The sequence below is a fragment of the Mauremys reevesii genome, linkage group 6 (genome assembly GCF_016161935.1).
Source record: "Mauremys reevesii isolate NIE-2019 linkage group 6, ASM1616193v1, whole genome shotgun sequence".
NCBI classification, from domain to species: Eukaryota; Metazoa; Chordata; order Testudines; family Geoemydidae; genus Mauremys; species Mauremys reevesii.
Genome location: NC_052628.1, coordinates 86,983,090 through 86,999,984, shown reverse-complemented (window position 1 = coordinate 86,999,984; position 16,895 = coordinate 86,983,090). Strand labels below are relative to the sequence as shown.

Sequence of the window (16,895 nt, the reverse complement as noted above, 5' to 3'; positions counted from 1 at the left end):
TAAGGGCTCTTTACGCTGGTATAACTGCATACACATGAGGGATTTGCACCTATTTAACTATATCAGTTTAGAAACTGATATGGCTATAGTGGTCCAAAAACTGCATGTAGCTAAACTTTCCAATTAAACTGGTGCAAAAACTTTGCGTAGACAAGCACTAATTCAGAAACAAAAGCAATATAAAACAGTTTGAAACAGGTACAAGTGTGTCCACACTCTGAGTTTTCATTGATTTAGGTAAATTGGTGCAAAACCTGTGTGTGGCTCAGCCCTATGCAGTGTATGGGAGAGCATGGACAAGTAATAGATTGTGTAGCTGTTTACTGAAAAGAATGGGCGGGGGGGGAAGCGGGGGAGAAGAAAGGGAAAAAGCTGTCTCTGCTTGGCCTCTTTCATGCTAATTAAAGAAATCAAAGGCTGCACCATTTGGAATTTAAACTCGTGATAGTCATGAGTGTAGAGACGAAAAAAAAAGAAAAAAAGATTAAGTGCTAGAGAAAAAAGCTGCATATGCTTCCACCTAGCAGGCAGAGAGTGTGGGTCTGTGAAGAAGGTAAGGCTTCGATGCTTTGTATTCTGCTAGTTTTAAAATAACAGCGAAATTCTAAGTTCCAGAAGAGGTTTACTGGCTCATTCTGAATTCTCTGAAAAAGTTATTTAATTAGGCCTGATTTCTTTTTAAAAGAGCCATTTTGTTTTAATTGAATTTGGTGGAACACAGTAGAATTTGCTCTTGTGCTATTTAACTGAGACCAATGTATTTACTTATGTCTTTTTCTATGGTTGTGTCAGATAAATTAGGTTTGAACTGTTCTGATCAATTTTGGATGGTTAAGTTCCTGAGGGAACTTAAATGAATGGCAATTAAGCATGCACAGATAGCAAATGTAAATTGGTGCAGCTCTCTCCAAGTCAATGGAGCTGTGCCAGTTTATGCTAGGTAAGGGGCTTATCTAGACATACGGCCACTGGAGTGGTCTAGCACCCCACTGAAGACACTACCTGCACTGACAGGAGGGCTTCTCTTGCCAGCAAAAGATAATCCATCTTCCCCACAGGCAGGAAAATTCTTCCATCTGCCTAGTGCTGTCTACAGCGGGGGTTAGGTAGGTTTAACTGTCACTTGGTGACTGGATTTTTCCCATCCCTGAGTGACATAATTATACTGACCTATTTCCTAGTGTAGACCAGGCCTAAGTATCTGGCTTTGGGAGTTTAAAGGGAATAGAAACAAACACTAAGTAAAATATTTACCTTCTTTTTCATCTACTTCTCTCCGAGCTCACCAAAGTGCATTATTAACAGATTATTCCTGTTCTCTAAATGGCGCTCTTAAGAATCAATCATTCAGTCATACGAATTTACAACAACAAAAAGTATGAGTGGTCTAAAGAACAGAGGTCTCCTCCTACATTGTCTTCAGGGTTGTTTTCAAAATACAATGGATTCACCTTATGTTGAAAGGAAAACCCATTCTCCTTGAGAAATTTCACTTCAGAAATCTGCAAATGTTTAACATCTAATGAGAACAAGCCAAATCCTTCTTTCAGTCACAGTGGTGCAAACCCAGAGTAGCTCCACTAAAGTTTGTGGACTTATACTGATGCAAACCCAAAGTTATGGCAGTGTAACTGACAGCTGACTTTGGGCCAATGTGTTTTGTTCTTGTTAAGTTACAACAGCCTTGTGTGTAAACAGATCTACTTTTTTCTAAAAATGTTTAAAAGAAACCCAAACCCTCTTTCTTCTGATAATGGAAATGGTGATAATACCATATGATAATATATTATGCCTTGGGAGTACTGTAATGGATTAGTCTTTGTCCTTGTAGGTGTGACCAAAACCAATCCTACAAAATGCCCAAAGGAGATCGCCAAACAGATGGCATCTTCAGCAGAGGAAAGCAATATACTTATCTTGCAGCAGAAGAGTAAGTATAAAACAAAACCCATAACAGCATCAACGCTAGTGGAAAGAATTACATTCAAATTCAGATCTGGCATTCTCTAAAAGCCTGTTTATAAATGACTCAACTGAGAGGTTTTCCTCCATCCTGGAAACAAAATTTTACAAAGTAGGATTTTTCTTCTAGATTGCAACAAAGAAAACAGAACCCATGGAAAATGAATCAGAATTTCTGTGTTTGGGGAAAGTAAAGTCTATCTATTTTGTAGTTTTCTATAGCATCTGTCACTTCAGTATCACAAGCAGCACTTGACAGTTAAATGCTGTATGGCAGAATCCAAAGCGGTTTTACCAGAGGAGGAAAGAGTAAACAAAAATCAATGGCAGTTTCAAAACTGCATTATTAATTCAGCTGACCACAAGCATTAAAGTTAATGATTTTTGTAATAAGAGATTTACACTTATTGGTGCTTATTTAGCATCATTCATCTGAGGAAGCTGCGCTGAATTTGACTGCTGTCTCTGAAAAAGGGCTGCTGCCTGCATCCATGTGTCATCCACATTTGTGTCATAAGAACCTCAAAGGGGGCATCATCTGACCAAAAAGTGAGTGGTATTAGCCAAAACCCATGGTAAACAGCAACATATCTCTCCAAACAGGAGAAGACTGAGGCTTGGTCTATACAACCAATGTATGTCGGTATAACTACATAGCTCAGGAGCGTGGAAAAGCCATGCTGACAGACATGGTTCTACCAACCTGGCCCCCAGCATAGACAGTGCTATGTTGATGGGAGCACTTCTCTTGTCAACATAGCTACTGCCTTTCGGGGAGACAGAATACCTACGCTGATGGGAGAAGCTCTCCTGTCCACATAGGTAGGAACTTCACTAAGTGCTGCAGTGGTACTGCTGCAGTGCTGCAAGTGTAGAGAAGCCCTTAGTAATGCTGCATGAAAGTGAGTCTACATAAATTGGCACCAGGTGAGACTAACCCTAAGCAAAACTAATGTGAGAGTTTTGCTTTGACACATAAAGGCTTTAATTGTTTGGGTCCTGACTACTTGAGAGGCTAACTTGCCACTGGTGTGATAGGAATGCAGTTGGTACCTTCTAAGGTCCTGGACATAATATCCCCCTCCTGGGTCTATGAAACTTGCTCCCCATCTTGGCTTATCAGAGTCACCAGATTTTGTGACTTTTACCTCATGCTGCAAGATGCACCTGTTTTCCCCACATTTCACCTGGAGAGCAGAGAAGGATAAAAGGTGGTGTGTGGGGGGGAATTCCCAAGGTCTGCCCCAAACAGCTTGATCCCCTAAAAGGGAAAGTCAGCTAGCCTAGTCTCAGCACTCATTCTGAGTCAAATGTACCTACATCTGGCCATGGTGACTCAGCTTGATCTAGCTGCAATGAAAGTAGCATAAAATGAAGCATCACAGTTATGAAGTGGATTATAGTGGGGGTGAGAAGGTGAAGAGGACCTAGTAGTTAGGCTCAAAGAGAAGGAAAAATAAAGAAGGACACTCTCCAGGTCCATTTGAAGCATTCAGGCTATGAATACTGCAGAGAAGATGAGTGCAACTGTGGTACTAAAAATTGAGTCGACGGCAGAGAAGGCCAGATTCACTTTTCTATCTATAGAGTCTGGACAGAAGGGGTAGTGTCAGTGGAGATGGAATAACAGGCAGGGAATCAATAGAAGCATCAACCTTTGGAGCCGGGGTAGGCAACCTATGGCACGGGTGCCAAAGGCGGCACACGAGCTGATTTTCAGTGGCACTCACACTGCCCGAGTCCTGGCCACCACTCTGGGGACTCTGCATTTTAACTTAATTTTAAATTAAGCTTCTTAAGCATTTTAAAAACCTTATTTACTTTACATACAACAATAATTTAGTTATATATTATAGACTTATAGAGACAGACCTTCTAAAAACATTAGAATGTATTTACTGGCACTCAAAACCTTCAATCAGAGTGAATAAATGAAGACTCGGCACATCACTTCTGAAAGGTTGCCGACCCCTGCTTTAGAGTGATAAAAAGCCTCTCAGGCCCCCTTGGGGGAGACAGGGTAACAGCCACAGCATGAGAATTGTGGGATGTGCATGGGGAGATGGATCTGGGGGTCAGAGGAGACCGAGAGGGAGCAGTGGAGAAGACTCTGGCCTTGGTAACTTGAAATTGAGATTGGGGAAAAAGATCTCCAGAATCAGAGACTACTAGCAGCTGCTGGAGGAAGGGTTTGTGGCTTCCCTGAGCAGAGATTACTAGACACAGAAGCAAAGCCAGTAGAGCCATCTCAGCTCCTGGCTAGATTCTGGCATGACTGTGCAGCTGCAGGAAAACTGCTGTGCAGAGCTGCAAGGAAATGCAGCAAACTGTTGGTCTGTGTGACAAGGCAGGCAGCATGTCACCAGCCAGGTGAGCATGCCCTGTCGGAAGGAGGTGAGAGAGTTAACAGGACCTTCCAGAATGACACCTTGAGAGCTGGGAAATCTTGCTGGTTCCAGAGGGCTGAAGGCCCCGCAACTGTCTCTGCAAGCAGAAAGCTCAGACACAAAGCTGGCTGCTCTAGTTTCCACACCCACTCTCTCTGTTCACTTCCATGTCCAACTTCTTAGTCTTTCTTTTCCTTCCTTTTCTATTGCTATTCCCCCTTCCCCGCAGCAGAAACAGTGGGACAGAACAGGGGAACCAAAGTGAGTATTCCATGCGTCTAAACAGAAAGAAGCATTAGAACTGGAAGGAAGAAGGAGAACTAACAAGGGCTTATAAAGACAGATTTAAAAAAATCTCAATTCTTGTGTCTAAAGGCTTCTTTAAATGGCACTATAATCCCAACTGTCTTGAATCCCTGTCATAGACTAGGAAATACAGATGTATGTCTACATATACTGTTAAGTCCATGGTCCCCAAACACAATGTAACTCAAATTCCCACACTCTAACCACACAGTCATTGTGCTTAGTGTGTCATGGAACCAGGGGTGGCTCTAAGAATTTTGCTGCCCCAAGCACGGCAGGCAGGCTGCCTCCCACAGGCGTGCTGTGGACAGTCTGCTGGTCCCGCGGACCCTCCGCAGGCAAGCCGCCAAGGGCAGCCTGCCTGCCGCCCTCGCGGCGCCGGCAGAGCGCTCCCCGCGGCTTGCCGCCCCAAGCACGCGCTTGGCGTGCTGATGCCTTGAGCCGCCCCTGCATGGAACATGATACAAGTTAGGAAGTTGTCAGTGCACAGTTTACAGTCTTACCTCTTTTCTGAAGTTAATTACTGACTTTATAAATCATTACCCCTTGTGTCTCCGGCATTTTCTATAACATGGTAGATGTTAGACAGAGATCCCAGTGTTCTTTGCCTGAAGAGAGTCAACTAATAAAAATGGGACACGTTTCTTATATAGCTTTTCCATTATGGGAATGCTCTCTTCAGGGATTGGGGTGCATTCTATAAGTGGTGGTTCTTTGGAGACCAATATTTGCCTAGTTGTTGAAATGGTCATGCTTTAGGCAAGGACCTTAGCTAGTCAGTTGCAATGGGGAGGTTGGCAGGAACAAGAGACTTAGACAAGTATGTGTAGCTGCCAACTGGAGTGGGTTGAAGCTAAGAACAAATGTTGTGTCAAATTTTGCAGAAAGGTTTTGGCCAATTCTTTTTCTATTGTTCTCTAGTCCTCAAAGGAGTTGTTTAACATGAAATTCTGAAGGTCCAAAATTCCCACAAATAAGTGTTCAACTCATTCAGTGGGCAGGTTGTACAGTATTCAGCAAATGAGGTTACTGTTCAATAGCTATTTTTATCTTTGATCTCCATGTATATCATCCAACCACTGCAGGATTAGTCACTGCCTGGTGGTTCAAGAGCTCAACATATTAATAGTTTTATTTTTTTTAAAGGCACAGTATAGTTCATTTGTGTTCTCATATAAACCTCTTAAATTACAGCATTCACATTTATCAGCAAACATTTGTGCTAAACACACTCACTTATGGAAAAATTCATCTTGTTTTTCATTTTGCAACAGAGCTGCAGGTATTGGAATCCTTGTTGTGGTTCTTGCAGTTTTACTGATCCTTGGCTGCTGGTATTACAAAAGACGATGTGGCTATAAAAGCCTTCGGGTAAGTGTGGCAACTCATGTTCTGGTACACCATCATTATTATTACGGTACTGCCTAGGGGACACCACCAAGATCAGGGCACCATTGAACAAGGCACTGTACAAACACATAATATGAGAGAGCTTTTAAAATAAGACAGAAAGGGATGGGGGGAGGAAACCAAGGCACAGAGAAGTGAAGTGACTTGTCAAAAACCAAAAAAAAAACAAAACCCACCACCCACACACAAACCACCACACAACACATGATCAGTGGCAGAGCCAGGAGTAAAACCCTGTCCTGCAGACTCTCAGTCCAGTACCTTTTCAATTACATCATGCTGCCATTAATATATATCGAATGCCCCAAATCTGCTAAGCACTTTAAGCCAAATCAAAGACTTAGTCTCTTCCTTTAATAGTTTACATCTAAACAACAAATGGAGTGGAGATAGGGAAGAGGAGGAGAAGGGTTACAATTACAAGCTTATGTGTTTAATATAGTGGTTGTACATGTGCACTGTGTTGTCTGTTTATATAAAAGGTAACTTGCAAAGGAGGAAAATGAATGTGTGCCCTTTTGTGCTTCTTTACAATGTATAAATAAAATCTAAAAAGGTACTGGCTGAGAGTTTCAAAGATATTATATTTGGAGTTCTGTCTTCTCTTAGTTGAATGGGATAGTAGTTTTGAACCCTTAACAATGAGAGCTTTTCTCCAAAATATTTTACTTAAATCGGTTGTGTACAACCTGAATAAAACACTCCTCTCAATTAATTAGAAGTTGTATGTCCTTGTGATATCATAATCCTATTACCTCTCCCCTCCAGTGGGGCATAGTGTCTTCCAGAGTACACATGACCTGAATTTCTACAGTGTTAAAAACCCACCTTCGGAAACCAAAATAAAAACACTTTTCAGACTCTTTATACATCACAGAAAATGCACAAAGTAATTTTTCCTCTTTAAAAAAGTTTTATGAAAATATAATTATGATGTTTGTGCTGTTTGTTGGGGGAGAAACTGGACAGAGGAAAGTGACTATGCAGGACTGAAATAGGAAAGGAAGAAGAGAGGCGAGAGGAAGGAATGATTTAAAAAAGTGGGGGACATCAGAGGGAGAGGCATAACAGCTGGAGGAGAACAGGATCCGACAGCAGTGAGTGTGGGAATTGGAGACAGGTGGAAATTAGTATACCTTTGTCCTCATTTTTTATCATCCCATGATTGGATGTCTCTGAAGAGAGAGCCTGGATTGCATTAGCAGTGACAAAGTAACAAAGCTTGCACAATGCCTGCTGGCATTATGTCCACATTCTTATTGACTTTCACACTTTAAGTGATACATTTATAGTCATACTCAAGGTTTCTTTTTCTATCATTCTCACCTTTCTTTATTGTCTATCACAGAGTAAAAGCTCACATGCTGGCACTATGAGAAGAGTGGCAGGTGAAGATGCCCCACTGGATTGCAAAGCACTTTTACAGGAGTATAACAACTTTAATTCTGTGGTAAGCTGAAGTCCAAGGTTTCATTTACTTACAACATTTAGTGAACACTGCAGTTAGTCAGTGAGATGACCGTTGGTGAAGAAATAATGCTGCACTCTTACCTCTGTTTGATGGCATCTTCTCTAGATTTGCATTATCTAAGCTGGGTCTGCATCTTCCACATGTTGACCCAATGTGTTAAGAAAAGTACTCTAACATAATTCTTGTAGAGAAAGTGATTTGTGAAATCTAGTATTAATAGCTTGCCTTTTAAAAATTCTCTTTTTCCTCCTCGACTTTAATGCTACTCTGATTTAGTTGCAACATGATCATTCCTATTTGATCTACTAGCTGTAATAAAACGGGTATATGCTACAATATCCTGCAATAGCATGGTCTTCATGTCAACAGCTCTACCATTTTTATGGTATGTGGGAGTCCCTAATCTGATATTGATTCTTTGCTGCTTCTACAGAACCAGACTAACACGGCTACCCCTCTGATACTTGATGCCTGATATTGATTGTTTATGTGCTTCTGACATGCAGTACCAAAATCCACATACTAGCTATTTATCATAGCACTAATTGGGGTCCTCAGCATCAATCAGCACAGAAAGATGCATTATTGTAACCAATAAATGCCAATCCCCCAAAATAGTTCAGCTTCCAGAAAGTGAATATGAATAGTTAAATATAAATATATTGAGTTATGATGGTGTGTAATTAATTTGAAGAAAGGAGAAATGGTAATGAAATAATTTATGGTCAATATGCAGTAAATATGCTGCTAAATGTTGTTAATTTTGTAGTAAGGTATGTACTTACATCTGCCAAGACACTAATGTTTGATTAGAAGCTACCTGAAATATCAGTAAACATCTTCCTCCCCCACCCCCTCAAAAAAACCTATCCTTACAGTACTGAACATTTATTCTTTGATAGCAGCTGCATGGACAAATGTCTCATCACAAAATGAACTCAATCAATGCACAACCAAGAAAGCAATGCCAATTTAAAAAAAAATATATTCACAATCAGTTGGTTCAACTGTTCTAAACTACAGTATTATTTAAGGACAACCAAGAAAACGGATGTGAAATTCTTTAAGAGGAATACAGAGCTGGCTAAAAGATAATACACCCTTCCCCAGATATAACGCTGTCCTCGGGAGCCAAAAAAATCTTACCGCATTATAGGTGAAACCGCATTATATTGAACTTGCTTTGATCTGCCGGAGCGCGCAGCCCCGCCCCCCTGGAGTGCTGCTTTACCACGTTCTATCCGAATTCATGGTATATCGGGTTGCATTATATCGTAGAGGTGTATTTCAGATTTAGTGTGGTTTGCTTGTCCATCATGCGTTCATTCTATTTAGCATCTTCACCCCAATTTTTGTTACCACAGGTACCTGATGCTCCACCAGCATATGACAAAATCTCTGCAGACCCATTGCCACCACCTTATTCGCCATGATGTTGAGTCAGTCTTAAACTCCAGGAATATAAATTGATTCTCTTTGTGCTTTTGCTTAAACTCATGTGCAAACCTAGCATTCTTTATGGGTAAACTGTAATAATAAAGTACACATTTCCATGAATAGTTGCTGACAGTTATTGCCTGGTTCAATTTACCTTTCATCCACAGCACCAGTTCTTGTGATACTTAGATGAAGTTGAACATGTTTTGGCTTTAACTTTTCATTCCGTTGGTCAGATTAATTCAACATACAAGCAGATCACAAAACTGGCTATGTTATAGTCCCCATATTTCTACCAAGAATACAGATATGCTGCAGCATATCAACCAGTGTGAGAAGGGGGAGGTCTTTTCTCTCCTCTCTCTCTTTTATTTGGGGGGTGGGTGGGTGGGGAGAGAAGGAATTTCAGATAAAGGTTTAAACTTAAAAAAAAGGGAGGGAGGGCAGCTAGAGCTGTTTTACTCCATCTAGTATTGCAACCACCAGCCATTTCTCCTACAAGCACTTCTTAAAAGCACACTAGCCATACAGACTCAGTAGAAGCCAGAACACACACACAATTGACAAAATACTTTTTTCTGGGTTTTATCCCCACATCAGTTTTTGTATCTGTGTTAGATGCAGCTCCTCATGAAATTTAAAATATGAATGAGGCGAGATAGATATAACTTATTTACTTTAAGCAGTAATTCCTATCTTACCCCATACCTGTCACTATGGTATGATCACCATTGCACTTCTTTGTCAGAAGTCTTACCAGAGAGGAGGACTAAATAAGCATGAAGTTTGAAATAAATACCATCTTGTCTGTAGAATTCAGATTTGAGACAAATGAGGTATTATGGGAAAACTTCATTTAGCAGAGGGAGTTATGGCAGCTCATATTCCATGAAAAATACAAAGGACTTCAGTCTTCAGCACTGTCAATCTTCTACCTTTCACGTACACTAACTTCAACAGAAAATAAATGTATTAAGAGCTCTTCACACACACACACATACACACACGTTTAACTAAGAGTTATGACAGTTTTAAGAAACCATCTTTTTATGATGTCCTTGTCTGTAGCTAATTCATTGCCAAGCATAGTCTAGAGCTGGGGTCGGCAACCTTTCAGACGTGGTGGGCCGAGTCTTCATTTATTCACTCTAATTTAAGGCTTCGCATGCCGGTAATGCATTTTAACATTTTTTAGAAGGTCTTTCTCTATAAGTCTATAAACTATTGTTGTATGTAAAATAAACAGGGTTTTTTAAAAATGTTTAAGAAGCTTCATTTAAAATTAAATTAAAATGCAGATCTTATCAGTTTAGTGCAGTGGTTCTTAACCTGGGGTGCACGCACCCCCTGGGGCAGGGCCGGTGCAAGGATATTTTGTGTTCTAGGCGAAACTTCCACCTTGTACCCCACCCCTTGCACATCGGTTCATTGAGGGGCAAATCCCAATGAGCCTTTATAGACCCCAGGGGCCAGACATGCCCAAGGGCTGCTCCCAGACCAGGTTAAACCCTCCCCACCCCCTGAACTCCCCTGGAGGGTGCACAGCAATGACAAGCGTGTATGGTTTACCAATGCATTCCTGCAAACTAGGATTGGCATCTGTGAGGGATGGATGCCATAACTCATACTGACATGTTAGGCTTCTCCCTGAACCCTGGTCTTTGCTTTAGAGTTAGGCAAGGAAAAGTGGTCAGACAAAAGGATGAAATAAGATGGCATGGATATGGAATTGACAGTTTTGCCATTAGTCAAACAAGCATCATTTTGTTCATGGCCATGCACATACATTGTGCTTCTGTGCAGAAGATGATGACTATGTATTAGCAACTTGGAATGCATTAGCTGGTGCATAGCTTTGCCCCCTTGTTGGTGAACCACATTTCCTTGGGCAATGTAGTAGCATGGGGTACCTGGACTGCACCTTTTAACATTATCTTGAGCACTAGATACATACCCTGCACTTGGGGAAAGGATCACTACACCTTAGTCTGGCCCTGTATCTGCCTAGCCCTGAGAACTCCCAAGTTATTGCTTTTTGTTAGGTGGAGCACTTGGTTTCCATTGCTATTAGTCAGTAAACTACCCTAATGATCTAAGGAGCCAGGATTGTTTATCCTAATCCAATGTATTCAACTAAATTCAAAAAATTTGGTAGAAGGTTGTAAATAAGGATTAAGAACAAATCAATATCTGGGCTTTTTTTCCCCTTAAGCTTGAGGACATGCTGTACATTGTATATCTTAAGTTCATCTACTGCTGCTTATCTACCACATATCACCACTGCTTATGACAATCGAAACAACTTGCTATGGAAGTTATGAGGTCACAGAAAAGGGAAGATTATGGTATGCAAATATTCTTAGGAAGAAAATGAGGCAAGAAACACAGAACACATGGGGCCAAATGGTGCCACCTCATCAAAGCTCAAAAATCTGGCTTTGGGTGGAATATTTTGCCCCTTAGCCTGCTGGATTGGCATGGAATAGCTGCACTGGTGCGCTAGTGGTAGAGCCAAATGAGGTTCCTATACACCACATACATTGGTTGTCACCTACTGCAGCACAGACTTATCTAGTGGGTACACCTGCAGCCCTCCAGTCTGTTGCAAAGAAAAGCATACAGAGCCCAAGGGGCATAGAGACTTCCCAGCACACACCCTGCTCTCAGCACAGTACAGCTATTCTGCTTGTATTCTGGTTTTGTATAAAAACAGAGGGTAGGGCAGCACATGTGACTTAATATAGTGGTTGATTAGTTTCTAAAATGTTTGGGAGGTTTTCTACTCTAGGAGGTGCCAGCTTTCATTCTTTTACACAGCAAAACTAAGCAAAATTGAAGGACATGTAATCTGATCTTATGAGGTCTTGCCCAAGAAAAGCAAAGGGAAAAAAATCCTCTCTCGCCTTTTTTCAATGTCACCGTATGTCTACTGGATGCTGCTGGCAGACACAGTGCTGCAGCGCTACACAGCAGCATCTCCTTTCCTTCCCTTCCGGACGGCAGATGGTACAGTAGGACTGATAGCCGTCATCGTCGTCCCGTGAGTGCTCCTGGCTGGCCTCGGTGAGGTCGGCCGGGGATGCCTGGGCAAAAATTGGAATGACTCCCGGTCATTCTCTTCTTTAAGCTTTGTCTAATGGAGATTCACTCCTGCCTGGAATAGCATAGCAACTGCAGGCTGCCCTCCCCTCCCCCCTTTGATCTCTGCTTGCAGAGGCAATAAAGTCAGTGTTGTTTCTTATTCATGCATTCTTTATTACTTCATCACACAAATGGGGGGGATAACTGCCACGGTAGCCCAGGAGGGGTGGGGGAGGAGGGAAGCAAAGGGTAGGGTTGTTGCAGGGGCACCCCCTAGAATGGCATGCAGCTCATCATTTCTGCGGGATGTCTGGGGCTCTGACGCGGAGCGGCCGTTTGCCTCTCTGGTTCTTAAGAAGGCTTGCCTGATATTCTAGGCAGGACTAACTCTCCCTTTACACAAAACTTAAAGAAGAGAATAACCTGGGGAGTCATTCCCATTTTTGTCCATGCGCCCCCGACCGACCTCACCGAGGCCGGCCAAAAGCACCCATGACAGCAGCAGATGGTACAGTATGACTGGTAACTGTCATTGTCAACTTGCAAAGCAGCAGACGGTACAGTAGAGCTGATAACCATCTTTGCTATCTTGCAAAAAGCAAGGGGTGCTGCTGTGTAGCGCTGCAGTACCGCGTCTATTAGCAACATCCAGCAGACATATGGTGACAGTGAAAAAAGGCTGAACGGGCTCCATGGTTGCCGTGCTATGGCATCTGCTCGGGCAATCCAGGGAAAAGGGCGTAAAATGATTGTCTGCCGTTGCTTTCACGGAGGGAGGATTGACTGACGACATTTACCCAGAATCACCTGTGACACTGTTTTTGCCCCATCATGCATTGGTATCTCAACCCAGAATTCCAATGGGCAGGGGAGACTGTGGGAACTATGGGATAGCTATGGGATAGCTACCCACAGTGCAACGCTCCGGAAATCGACACTAGCCTCAGTACATGGACGCACACCACTGAATTAATGTGCTTAATGTGGCTGCGAGCACTCGACTTTATACAATCTGTTTCAAAAAATCAGTTTCTGTAAAATCGGAATAATCCCATAGTGTAGACATACCCTTTGAAGCTCAGAATGTGCTTTAACATGTCCTCTCCCAGAAGTACACCCACAGGTGTGTACCTCTTCCAGGGGCCATGTAGTAAGTGTAGATTATAACACCCAGACACTTTGCACAGGATTCTAACACACTATTGCTATTTACTTAATCACATGGAAAATACACAACTTGGAATAAAAATTTTAAACCCTATATGCACTTCCCTGCCTCAGTTTCCTCAACACACCAGGCCATTCTATGGGCCTGGATCAGGGTCACTTGGGATCATCCAACATCCTTCTGTTCCAATGCACAAAATCAGAGCCTTTGCCCCACCACCCAGTTAAATAACCTGGCCTTGGCCAATTCATCCCCTTCCTTCCTCTTGCCCAAATCAGGATTGGTTCTAGGCACCAGCAAAGCAAGCATGCGCTTGGGGAAGCACAATTCCACATTCTTTTTTTTTTGTTTTGTTTTGTTTTGCTTAGGGCAGCAAAAAACCTAGAGCTGGCCCTGGCCCAAATGTCCTGTGGTCTGGCACCCAGTGATTTCTTTTAGAACCTTTTGTTTTTGTCATCTGTCTCTTTGGCGACCTTCAGTAACTTTCCACTCCTAACTCCCATTCTCCTTAACACCAACTTGGCCAAACTGATTTCCCAACTCGGGCACCCTACTTAGTGTAACGATGCTGTCATCAGAACATAGTTTTAAAGTTAAGTGTTCCCCATTGTCCTCAGCCTAGTGAGTACCTGCTGTAGGTCCTGTCCAACAGGATGGATACACATAGGAAGAGGTTTCCTATGATTAGGAAATTTAATGACAACAACTTCATAATATCAACTAGAATTCACACACACACACACACACACACACACACACACACACACACACACACACACACACACACACACACACACACACACACACACACACACACACACACACACACACCCCCATCCAAGCCACATGAATCAGGCTTGTGTACACTCAAGTCAGCAATTCTATCCCTCAGTTTTTCTGACCAACTGGTGCCACCCCTCCATACCCTCCAAATCAGGCTTGTGTGCTCCTTGCCACCAACAACCAGTTTGTGAAGGAACAGAAGTTCAACACCGTGTAGAGTCAAGCACAAGGGTTTATTATGCACAGTGCTGGCGGAGTGTCACTTCGCTTATTAGGCTCAGTGAGACACTGCTAAACAATTGATTACAATAGATTATATAGGGTGCCAATGGGCGGAGAAAAGCAATGGGCTGGGAGTTCCCGAGCCCCTGGATAGGGTCTAGCAGCAAGACAAAATTAACACAATAAGACAATAGTCTAAAAGATTACATAATGGGTCTGAACCTGAGCTATGGGAACATGTTTGCTAACACACAGGTGTTATCCCTCAAAATTCTCTTCTTGCAGTGTGTAAGTTAAATCCTGATTTCAGGTCCATAGAAATGACGGTGGCTCTTTCCAGACAGGTTGGAACATAGGTACAGTCCTGGAGGGACTTAAAACAATAAAGAACAATAAACAGTACACAGCAATGACAATCGTGTATGGTTTACCAATGCGTTCCTGCAAACTAGGATTGGCATCAGTGAGGGACGGATGCCATAACTCATACTGTCATGTTAGGCCTCTCCCTGAACCCTGGTCGGCTTAAGGGGAGTATGTACAGTTATCTCCTCCTGAACCAGGGAGCAGATTTTAAGGCCCCTCTCAGTGAGTTATGTGCCTATAACTTATGATAAGCCTCCCAGTTACTGCTCTCCACTTGGAGTTATGCTGTCTCAGCTTATTTTATGTACGGTTGAACAAACAAGGTTGTTTCCTGCTTATCCCAGCTTTTCTTTAGCCGTGTATTGTCCATTGTTAACTAGGCCTCATGCCTCAGACCAGGCCGTGGAGTTTGGGTCTATGTGATCAAGATCTTACATACATATTATTGGGATTTTGGTCCTTCAGAATGTATTAAGCTTTCAGTAATAACATGAACAATGCCTAAAAATTACCTAAATGCAACATTCAAAATTATAATAATAAACCTGCTGGTGACATCAGATCTAGCGAGGATCCACCTCTCTACCAAATTTTGTGTAAGTGGATAGTAGTTCTGAAAATACTACTTGGCACTGAAAGGACAGGGGCACGGAATCTAATGGGACCAGAGCTGAGACAGATGCTGCAGATCTCTGTGTCTGGAGAGACCTTTTTGATCAGTGGAGAAACCACAGCATCTGCTGAGTCTGGAGATGGAACGACAGCCACTTCCATGAGGAAGTCAATGGATGAACCTGCCCCTCCTTCCTCCTGCCCACGAGTGGAAGGATGTGGGATAATCTCAGAAGGAGAGATTTAAAAAATTCTCCTCTCTTTTAAGAGATGCAAGCTGGGATTCCCCACAGGCATGGCTGCTCCTTATGATATGGTTGATATTGTTAAAGAGCTCACCTGAATTCTCTGCTCAGCATTGCCCTTTTTTTTAAAATTAAAGATATGATAGAATGAATGGAAATAGTTCTCTCCCCGCCCCCTCCGCCCCAGCACTGAATAGGTTTGGGGTAGCTAGACTTTTTCAGAATAATTCAGTATTTTTCGTGGGCAGTAACTGACTGACGTATTCCCTCAAACTGGGAGCTGCATTTTAGAGGTAGCAAAGTGAAACCTTGATAATTCTAATACAAAATGGCCTCTTCCTGCTCTCTTTATTCACATGTAATTTTGTTTGTGGTGTATGCCCAAGAATGAATTTGGTCTGGGCACACACAAAGGCAATGGGATCAGGTGGTAGAGATACAAACCTGATAAGAGTGCATGTGAGCACAGACTTAATACTGGGGGGCAGTGCTTGTAAATGTGTTGTGGGTTGGTGCTGGAAATATAGAAACATGATTTGATTTTGGTCGGGGAAGAGGGTATGTGAATGCACACAAACCTGACTGATGGGGCATGGGCAGGTTAATTACAAACTCTCTTAATTGGTGTGTGTTAAGGGGTGCATGCAATCTGGATTAGTGGAGAGGAGGGCACCGATCTAGCCTCTTCCAACACAACCATCTATTACACCAAACATCCAAACTGACAAATTTTGGGGGGGACAAGTAACCTGGTAGAAGAGGAAAAGGAGTCAGAGTTCAGGTGTGGTTCATGATCTGGTAGAATGGAAAGACTAATCATCATTCAGTAACTATTTATTTTAATATGGAAGTACTGCAAACTGGAACACTGATTCATAAATATATTTAAATATGTTCCCAGATTGAAGCACTAACATCACTGGGATGGGGCACATACTTTGTTAGTCATGTGCATGAGTACTATCTGGAGTTGGGGCTTTAAGGCTGAACAATTACAGGGTTTTTTTTAATTCTCTTTCTTGATTTGGTTTGTTTTGTTTTGGTTAAATAGGTATTTAATACAAATCACTACCACTATAGGTTTTCATTATGTATAAAATAATACTTTATTTATAAATAATACAAAACTATGATACATACATAAATAAGAGCAATAAATAAGTAGTAGACTGACATAAATATACTCTTACAAATCTTGTAAAATTATCTTAAAATATTTCTGCAGTGCAAAAATGGAATAAATGGTAGCAACAGTTTTAAAAATTCCACTCCATCTCATTTTAAATCATGTATAACATTTTAATTGATTTCACTTATTTTTTTTTAAAAAGGTTGATATTTTAATTTCTAAACTTCTTTGTGAGTTTGTCTTATAGTTGAAAACTTTCTAAATCCACTTGGATCCTCTTGCCAGCACTGAGGCTGAACGGCTTCTCTGCTAGGAA

General features: G+C 42.0%; 1 protein-coding gene across 1 annotated transcript; it reads left to right on the top strand.

The window, feature by feature from the left end:
• The first annotated feature begins 482 nt into the window (after nucleotides 1–482).
• MLANA (melan-A) lies at nucleotides 483–9,093 on the top strand. The gene is made up of 5 exons (XM_039545753.1): nucleotides 483–553; nucleotides 1,832–1,930; nucleotides 5,930–6,026; nucleotides 7,414–7,515; nucleotides 8,901–9,093. The coding sequence occupies exons 2-5, from the start codon at nucleotides 1,857–1,859 to the stop codon at nucleotides 8,967–8,969; spliced, it is 342 nt and encodes a 113-aa protein (XP_039401687.1). The 5' UTR covers nucleotides 483–553; nucleotides 1,832–1,856; the 3' UTR covers nucleotides 8,970–9,093.
• Nucleotides 9,094–16,895: the final 7,802 nt, after the last annotated feature.

Bases quoted from the DNA above. Each gene is read 5' to 3' on its own strand.
- MLANA (XM_039545753.1), top strand. From the start codon at position 1,857: ATGCCCAAAGGAGATCGCCAAACAGATGGCATCTTCAGCAGAGGAAAG. The intron at 6,027-7,413 runs GTAAGTGTGGCA...TGTCTATCACAG, and splicing joins GTGGCTATAAAAGCCTTCGG to AGTAAAAGCTCACATGCTGG. The intron at 7,516-8,900 runs GTAAGCTGAAGT...TTGTTACCACAG, and splicing joins ATAACAACTTTAATTCTGTG to GTACCTGATGCTCCACCAGC.